The sequence below is a fragment of the Canis lupus genome, chromosome 13, assembly GCF_048164855.1.
Source record: "Canis lupus baileyi chromosome 13, mCanLup2.hap1, whole genome shotgun sequence".
Lineage (NCBI taxonomy): Eukaryota > Metazoa > Chordata > Mammalia > Carnivora > Canidae > Canis > Canis lupus.
Window position 1 is genome coordinate 65015984 of NC_132850.1, and position 10166 is coordinate 65026149.

A 10166-nucleotide genomic window follows, 5' to 3' on the forward strand; every position below is an offset into this window, starting at 1 on the left:
AATTTAGGTACTAACTTTTCTAAGTTAAATATAAATCATTTAAACAAAATGAATAATACCTCAAGAGTATACTTGTGATGAAAAAAATGTGATGATAGATCAGTGACTTAAGTTGTGCTCACTGGTCAAGAGAATATTTCTTGAGGGCTAAGATTTGTAATTTGACATTGTGGAGCTAGACAATATAGATTTGCTCATCTCTCGGTTCCTTGTCACCTTTTACTAATGTTATTTAGTATAACCAGCCTATCCCATTTTCTCAGATCCTACTGGGGTACCTTAGGAACAGTATTTGATGCTGATTTAATAATGGCAAATCCTGATCAAAGAATATGTTGCAAACAAAATTGGAAAAGAGTTTTCTTGCCTTTATTCTATGTGAGTCAAGGGATGATTTCTTCAACGACTGTTCTAATATTTTTCAGTGAGGACATTACAGTTCATAAGATTTCTTACCTGTGCCCCACCTCAAGGTGAAAAGACCCTAAGGGAACTACAGATTCAATGATGGGAACTATTAGTTCATTTACTGTCTAATTATCTACATTTTTATTTTAGCCACTGGATGTCCAGCCACTGGACATCCCCATTTTTAACATTTAAGCTGAATGTTTGGCTGCATTTCATTTCATGGAAACTGGATGCTACAATTTGATACAATCATACAATAAAATGGAAAACATGAGCAAAATTCTTTATCTTATTTTTCCTCAAGGCATTTCTTCTTTTGATAGATTTATGTGCAGAAGCTTATGAATTATAGGTTAACTAGGACAGTAATCACCGATAGAACAAATTATTATTCTATAAAACAAATGAGCCCTATATTGATAAAATTCTACTGCTGCTGAATCACTTACGGTGGGATCTACTTAATCACAGTAATTTTTAATGTCATCAGAAACATGAATTTTACCTTTGATTGATAAAACTTGATAGTAGTTTCCTGAAACTTTGCTGGAAGAATTCTTCTTCCAAACAGATTGGCCAATACTAACACTAGCTTTTCCATAACATCTTGAGAAAAATGTTTTGAACCTATACAAATCAAAGAGCCTTGTTATAAAGGTAAAAAGGTGCGTCAATCTCATCTTTAACATTTCTTTAAAGATTGTATTCATTTATTTGACAGAGAAGCAGGGGGAAGCAGGCTCCCCGCTGAAGAGAACCAGGTGCGGGGCTCGACCCCGGGTCGCCGGGATCATAACCTGAGCTGAAGGCAGATGCTTAACTGACTCAGCCACCCAGTCATCCCCATTTTTGACATTTAAGTTGAATGTTTGGCTGCATTTCATTTCATGGAAACGGAAAATCTGTAACAAATACAGCAACCAAGGAACTGACAGTGTGCAACGGTGCCTTCTTCTTCCTGCTTTCTACTCCCACACTAGTTCATACCATACTCATTCTAACCCCAAATTGCCCCATCTCCTCACCTGGATTCCATCCACTCCTCTCACCCTCAACTTCAAGCTATGATAGGTTTTCCTAAAGCATTTTATGATCATTTCTCTCGGCCATTCAAAAAATCTCCAATTACACCTCAGTATCTAATGAGCAAAATCCAATCTCCTTAGCCTAGCATTTAAGGCTTTCCAAAACTCAGCCCACCAAGGACCAAGTCCTATCTCCCTTCCTTACCTTCTCGCCACTCACGTTAAGGCACCACCCTTTTGACTTACTCTCTACCGTTCACAACGCATGAATATTACACCGTAGTGATTAAAAAAGTGCTACCTTTAATGACTTGGGCTCTAGACTCAGACCATTTATACCTGAATCTTGGCTCTGACACTTATTACAATTGTATGGCCATGGCAGTTTATTTAGCTTCTCTGTGTCTGAGTTTCCATATTTACAAAATAGTGATAGCCATGTCACATGCCTCATAAAGTCATCAAATTTTCTACCTCCATGATTATAATAGTATACACCCTCCCACCCCACGCTACCCATGCCCACAGAGCTTTTGGGGGGATAGAATTTCCTGAGTACCCTTGTTTCATGGAACAGTGCATGCTCAGAGCATAGTGACTAGACTTTTTGCACAAAGTAAAGTGTTGCTATCAATTATGATAGAAGATAAAGAAATGCTATGAAAAGCACTGCATTTGTCAGGAATTGGGAAATATAACAAATTTAAGTACAAAAAGGAGAACACTTCTTTTAGGGACACTGTTTAAAGGTCTACAGTTTAATTTTAAAAATTGAAGGCTTTTAATTAAAAAAAATATATTAGTCATTGGAATATTAGGCAGGCATCAAAGTGCAATTCACAAAAAATTACATGATATTGGCAAAATATATTTCAAGGAAGATTCTAGATTCTAATTAGTTATTTAAATATATAAATTTATATATATTTATACCATATACTTATATATTTACTGTACATTTATACTCTAAGAAAATATGATTGGAAAAAAATTCACAAATACTAATGGTGAATATTATATTTAACATAATGCTTTCCTATATCTCTTTTCTATGCTCTGCACATATTAAATTTAATTATAAAGATATTTATTAAAAAATCATATATTTTTAAAATATGCTCTGAGTCCTAGAATCTAGAAATTACCAAAGTTCATAAGAAACTAACATTTTAAAATAGATGACACAAAAGATGGCTGTCTCTCATATAACCTATATTAGTAGGTATATAAAACTTTATTTTATCTAATTTAATATTTCTAAATTATCTAAATATTAACTTGTGTTATTTTTTGGCGAAAAAATTGTCCTGAAGTGCTAGCTCCACTATAGTTTCTGTTGCTATTTTAAGATTATACACAAGAACAGCAAGCTTACCTTTCCTAGTTGGCTGACAGAGATTATGGAAAAGGCCTTTTCTGAGAAAACTGACAAAAACAAAATTAGAAGGCTCATGATAATGCAAATGTGATACAAGGCCAGCAAACCCCCTTGGTTTACCTTCTTGATCTAAATAGCCCTAAAAAACAAAAATAATTTATTAGTTTGACTCAACTCACCCACGTATAGTAATTAATAACTAACTTATTCAGTGTCAGTTTAAAATAGTATTTAATACCAATACAAGAGGAATTGGTAATTGTTATCTGGCTCATATGTGACAATCATATCAAGTAAAGAAATATTAGTCATTGGATATAACCTTGTAAAGACCACAAATTAATTCAGCATGATAAAAAAAAAATGAAGATAGTGCCATTCCTATTTCACAAAAAGACAAGGGGCAATCATACCTGTTTCACAAGGAATTGGAAAGAAAACAAGAAGTAAAGTTTCAATAGCTCCGTGATTCTGGGTTGTTTGAAGGACAGCAATGAATGCTTTAGCACGGACAGCACCTTTAAAGAAGAGTATCCGCACCATGTTAGTTTTATGAAATATATTTGCAAACAGTAATATAGATATGCTCTAATTTTAAATGGTTTTCTGTAGCCAATATTACACCTATACACCTATACACCTAGCCAATATTTCTTGTCCAACGTCACCCCGGAGCCAGGTCCCAGGCAACAAGAGGCCACCTGCAGAGCCCAAAACCCAGGAGAATTATTCACAGTCGCCAATCCTAGACTGCTTACTCTGACCTGTCTCGCTTTTTCCATAGAAACTATAATAAAGGAGGCACCTAAACCTTCCTGCTCCTCCCGTCGTTTGCCTCCAGACCAGCCTGGTGTCCTTCACATACGGTGCCCCGTAGTGTGCCGTGACTCCTGTCTCTAAGCCTTGTAAATATAATACTTTATTTTCCCGAGCTTTATCTCTGTCTCCTCTTGTGGCTGCACCTGACTATCACATAAAAGAATATAAAGGCTGGATATCAGCCGTATGTGCTATACCACACAGACACGACGAGCAACATAGAAGATTCAGTTAAATTTCACATTATGTGCTTTACCTTCTTCTTACATGGCACATCCTTCCTTTAACAAATAGAACATATAAAACACGACCATCAGAACCGAAGCATATTGCCAAATAACCGGGTAATAAATGTGAACCCAGTTTAAGAGCTTACAGCCCTTAGTTTATTCTGGAAGAAAACAAGGTCTGCTGTCGCATGCCCTGCAGCGTTGCGGCAAAAATAACAGAAGTATGTCGATTAAAACAAAAGTACTGAAAACATCGCTTGGTTTCCCCTGTGAAACAGCACCGGGGGCGTAGTTCAGGTACCGTGGAGCTGTGCACTAACACGTCTATGAAATACCAGTAAGAGGAAAATTTCCCAGCATCATCACGTTTGAGCCTGTCTGCCATCAGGCCTGGGAGTTCATAGAACCTGGGAAGAACCTGTATTCATCGTAAGGCCGGCGGACTATGTGAAATGAAGGTGGGAGGAAACGGATGAGAGAGAGAAGGCAGAAAGGCAGGGGGTATAGTGTACGTCGTCCTTACTTTAGGATGATTCTTTTTGAGGGTCCCCAAAAATGCCCTTTCCTACCACCTCTCTCTCTCTCTCTCTTCTCTAGCTCTACATTTAGTCATAGATGGCAACAGCAAGAAAACAGCAGAGTAGCAAGAGGGTGAGCAACTCATGGTAGTTCACTGTAGTCTTAGAGCTGTAGACACATAACTAAAGCCTTACTAAGATAGTAAGGACCCTGACGGCAATGTGGCAGCAGGACTGGCAAAAGTAGGTCAATAAATTTCCAGTCCAGAAAAGCTACATAAGTGTTAAAATCTACTACACACTAGCATGTGGTTCAAAAGCTACTCATCAAGCCTCACGTTTAATAGGGTATTTGAGCCCCACTTAGGAGGGCAGAGAGAAGCCAGAGTGAAATCATACATCCTGTTCTTTGGTAATCCAACAGATTGACACTAATGTACCTATATCCAAAAGTGAGAAAATAGAAAAACCCACAATAGATCAATTTTTTTATAAGGAAATTGATCGCTTTCCTAAAGTTATTCAGTCATGCTAAAAAATGTTTTTTAAATGTCTATATGAGGAATGAAGACAAAGATCTTTGGCCACAGAGTGCTTACATTCCAGTGGGAAATATAGAGAAAATAAGTAAAAACATGATAGATAGATAGATGATAGGTGATAGATAGATAGGTGATAGGTGGTAGATACCTGATGTACAGAAGGAGGGGCACGCGCCGTATATAAGTGAATCAGGATCACAGCGCAGCACACAGGAGAAACATTCACAACTTAGAAAGGGCAACGTCAGGAGGCTTTACTGAGAGTAACGTTAGAACCAAAACTTGAATGAGGTAAAGGAGTGAGGCTACGCACACGACTGAGAGAAGATGTTAGAAGGAAAAGAAACAGCAAAGCCATGGTCCCCAGGCTGTAACGTGCCTTGAATATCCCTGGGGCAGGCGGTGGGCTCATGTGGGACAGCAGGGAGACGTGAGTTCAGCAAGATCATCGGGAATCCGGTTCTGCAGAACCATCGTAAGAAAAGGGTAGGGGGCTGACCTATAAAAATTGTTTTCTTGAGACGCCCGGGGGCTCAGTGGTTGAGCATCTGCCTTGGGCTCAGGGCGTGACCCCGGGGTCCCGGGATCGAGTCCCACATCGGGCTCCCTGCAGGGAGCCTGCTTCTCCCTCTGCCTGGGTCTCTGCCTCTTTCTCTGTGTCTCTCATGAATAGATAAATAAAATCTTTTTAAAAAATGATTTTCTTAAAAAAAATGGTTTTCTTTATGGAGCAAAATTGTTTTTTGAAAAATTATTTGGCATCCTTGATGGGCACCATAAGATACGACCTCTGCAAGACAATGCAAAATAACATAAGGTAAATGGATAATTATGAATTGACATTTAAAAAAAATACTTTATTAATATGTGGAAGAGTGATGTAAGAAATAGTGAAGCATTTCAGGAAAATTAAAATTCCGGTAGCAGACTTAAAATCCACATGTGTATAACTACAGAGCAGAACTGAAACCGGAGAGCGGCAGCAGCGATGTGAAAGATAAATTTCACAGGTTCTCCCATAATGAAGAAACACATAGCAATAGAGTACAGAGAAAGAATTCTTGATTTAAAAATTATAATTTTTCTTGATAAAAAATTGGACAAATGAAAACAGAAGCAAATATCAAAGATCTAACTTAAGAAATCTCTTCTTAGTTCCAAAACCACTTGATCGTAGCAAAATGGAAATGAGTTTAACATTACTGAATCGTACACTTAAAAACGGCTAAGATGGTAATTCTACGTTATTTTTATTTTACCACAATTTTAAAAACTGATTATGAAGATTCAAAGTTCTTAGCATGTAATAACTAAAACATCAATTTTAAAAATGGCCCACAAAACAGATTTTGAAATTTAAGGATTTTTTTAAAGATTCATATAAATACGTAGGCAGAAAAAAATCAAATTAACGACAAGAGAGTAGGAATTATGTGGCTCCTTTAGGGGAGACTAAAAGTGTCTACTCCTCTTTATTTTTTTTATTTTATTATTTTTTTTCTACTCCTCTTTAACAGTATGCTCCAGAGGAAATGAAGCCATCTTACTTTCATGTGATGAGTAGAGAAAATTCTGAGAACTTTATGTCCGTACTTGAGCTTTTTATGTGTGAAGATTACAGATAGATTTTCTTGAATATGCCAAGGCAAAGAAAATAAACCACTCCAATAAACTTTCTTAAATTTTTTTTTAAAAAACTTGCTAAAAGATCTATTCTTCTCTCCTACACAGGAGTAAAAATTAAGAATGCAGAAATGGGGAAGTTTTGGTCTAAAATGATAGGTGCCTGCACTGTTAGACCAGCAGCCCCAGAAGAGCCAACTCATTACGAAAGTCCTAAAAGATTCCTCGCATCAACAAACAGTATCTGAATTAATAGACAATATTAAATATTAGTATTCAATATACAAAAATAATGCATCTTCATAAGAATAAAAATCAAATTGTTTTATTATGAATTTTAAATCTCTCATGGTGAGATTAGACACAAAATATTTATCTCAGCGAAAATTTCAGGAAAAGTTCAAAATCATATCAACATCTAATCAAATATATCAGTGTTTAAAAACCAAATGTACATGCGTGGCCAAATACCAAAATGATAATAAGACTGGCTTTGGATGATGAAACCTGTATGCATTTTGTCTTCCTTCAACCTTTTATATTATCTAAATATTCTTTGATGAATTTGGGTTGCTTTGTGTTTTTGCAAAAAATAAACTCAACTGTTATGAAATGATCACAATTAATCATCTTGCTCCTTTTGAAAATGGAATCTAACACAGATCTTTTAAGATCTACCGCCAGGGGCATGCGGGTGGCTCCGCGGGGTGAGCATCTGACTCTCGATTTCTGCTCAGGTCGTGATCTCAGGGTCATGAGATGGAGCCCGGAGTCAGGCTCTGAGCTCAGCAGGGCGTCTGCTTGAGACTCTCTCTCCCCCTCCCGCTGCACCTCCCTCCCCTCATGTTCCGTCTCTCTCTCTCTGAGTAAATAAATAACATCTTTTAAAAAATCAAATCAAGTCAAATCTCTAGCCAGCAGCACCCTTAACTACTCTAGGACAACACCGATCCCACATGAAAGAACAGTAACCCTTAATTCCAAATGCCCATTCAGCACAAATTCTGTGATTGACAGAGGAGACAAAACTAATGATTATCCTCTCTCTCTAGCCCCAACCCTCCACAATGTGAGACATTGCAAAGCGCAAAAAGCCAGTGAAACTGAAAAGTCATCGCTAGAGACCTCGAAAGAAAAGCGAGGCTGACCACAGCCAGGCTGGCAATGGAGACTCTACCTCCGAGGATCAAGCACGATACCTTGGCTTTAGCATCCTCTGGGTCGTCTGCCTTGGAAGCCAGCAGCATGAGTCGCAGGACCAGGGTGATGCCCAGAGGGAACTGTCCTCTCAGTTCAGGAACGTTGGATTTAATGAGTTTTTCTATCTTGGGCAACGGAATACCGAAGAAATATACATCTCCCATCAGGTCTTGACCTCGTCTCCCGGCTCGTCCAGACATCTGGAACCGAAGAGAATCACAAAGTAAAACTCCCCTAAACATTTTGTCCATCGCAGTGTGAGAAACGAGCCTTTCACGTGGGGCTGGAGCAAGTAAGCCGTGCGTACGCCCAACCGTTAGGTAAACTGGAGCTAGAATCCAACTAAGACAGAGCTGAGAGCGAGGCAGTTATCATTACGCCCTTGCTTCGTGTCAAAAATGGTGCTAAATATTCATATCATGATATAAATTCGAAAGAGCACGATGAGAAGACTGGCCCCTAATTTCAAATTCACTTAGAGCTGAACTATTTACCCCAATTCTGTCCTTCCCCACTTCCCCTCCCTTGTTCCTTTCCTACACACGGGTGTGTTGCACTAGCAATCACCATGCAAATTGTGCACAGATTGAAGAAATACATGAGTAAGATAAAATTCAGAAATGCTACTCAGAGAAAGCAAACCCTTTATAGAAGCTGTATTAGTTCTCATCTATTAGGTGCTCAGAATGCGCTAAATCCTTTGAACTGTTCTGATACGGGCCTCGCAACACACACCATGTGAGGTAAATATGACCATTATCCCCATTTTACGATGTGGGAATAGGAACGCGGGGCACGGGAGAAACTTGTCCGTAGTCAAACACCAGGAGGGGGAAGATCCAGGACTCACACCGTGGCACCTTGACCCCAAAGCTCGTCATCGGAAATGTCATAAGGCCCTGGCTCCGGAGCCCAACACGATTGCAAAGGTGACGTGGGAGAGGGAGCTGGTGCAGAACACAGCCCCGGGGGAGAGAGCACAAGGACAGAGGTTGGGGAAGAGGCGGGAAGTAAGAGGGGTGTTCTGTGGGATGGAAATGGGGCCTACGGGGGAATAAGAAGGAAGTGCTTGGAGAGAAGGAGAGGAGGGCATTTTGATGACAGCCTGAGCGTTGGGTGCCAGATGTGGCCTCGCGCCCTTGCCACTCTGCGTCCCACACTCGGAAGCGATGGGCAGGCCCGAGTGGAGGTCCAGGGGCGCCGGCCCGAGAGCTGGCAGGTGCCTTCCCGATCGCAGGCCCCATAGCAGGCCCTGTGTGTCAGCGTCTGAGGGCCGCACATTCACCTGCTGCGTGTTGCAATACCTGTCTGTAATTGAGGGCATCCAGGTAGATGGAGTTCTGAGCAAAAACCACGGATTTACAGGGCATATTGATTCCTAAAGCCAGTGTCCCGGTAGCTGTCACCACCTAGGGAGAGGAGAAAGGAATCCTTCACGAAACGCATTTCAGGAGGAGGCCAACGCTGGGCTTCCCGGCGCCCCCGACGGAGACCCCCTACCCCACACGCTCCCGGGCCCGCTCCTGCCAACGCGTGTCTGGCTGATTCAGTTCTCGGCTCAAAGGTCCAACAGAAAACCCGGGACCAGCGCAGCCACAGCAAGCACCGGCCACCGGCCACCGGCCACGACCCCCCGCCTGCACACGCGTCCTCGTGGGACTGTGATGCTCAGGTGGCAGTCGTGGGTCTGCTGCCTCCACTGGGCCCCGAGCCCTCTTGGCCACTGCATCCCCGGGGACGGGAGTCCCTGGCCGGGGACAGGTCCTCAGTGACTGTTTCTTAATGAGGGACTGAAAAGGGGATTTCTTCCTGGCGGGGCAGCAACACTTAGCAACCCGCCTCTGGGCTATTGCTGCTTCGCCCACGACCACTTACTTGTGAAGGTTATTTCTATGGAAATTACGGATCTTGTAATAATAGGAGCAAAACAGTTTCATTTTTCCCCGGAATTGCCTTGACAAACTGACCAAAAAGGCACCAGGGCAAACTTTAATGATTCTTAAATGATCCAACTTTTGCTCATTTTCTCATATAATGCTGAGTATTTCTTTCTTTCTTTCTTTCTTTCTTTCTTTCTTTCTTTCTTTCTTTCTTTCTTTCTTTCTTTCTTTCTTTCTTTCTTTCTTTCTTTCTTTCTTTCTTTCTTTCTTTCTTTCTTTCTTTCTTTTTTTTTATGCTGAGTGTTTCCAGTGGCCCTCTCTTTCTCTTTTCATTGATTGTTTATATGCCATGGCTTCATGTCAATGTGGAATAATTTTCTGGAGTTACTCTGTAACTGAGATCTACACATCTGTGAAAATGAAATGCATACTCTATTAGCTTTTTCTAAAGCTCGTTAATGAAAACAAAAACGGGAAAAGTAAGAACGTTAAATTTATATTGTAACTAGAAGAAATACCTCTTTAGAAATGTGTTCTCTA

The 10166-nt window shown here is 40.3% G+C and overlaps 1 protein-coding gene across 1 annotated transcript in view; it reads right to left on the minus strand.

Annotated features, from left to right (window-relative positions):
- The window catches only part of DDX60 (DExD/H-box helicase 60), a 140549-nt gene that overhangs the window by 21725 nt on the left and 108658 nt on the right, over positions 1-10166 (minus strand). The window contains exons 31-35 of the mRNA XM_072773853.1: positions 9051-9155; positions 7746-7946; positions 3228-3332; positions 2812-2953; positions 917-1038 (exon numbers count right to left, since the gene is read on the minus strand). Coding sequence (XP_072629954.1) covers positions 917-1038; positions 2812-2953; positions 3228-3332; positions 7746-7946; positions 9051-9155 — 675 coding nt within the window. The remainder of the gene's footprint in view (positions 1-916; positions 1039-2811; positions 2954-3227; positions 3333-7745; positions 7947-9050; positions 9156-10166) is intronic.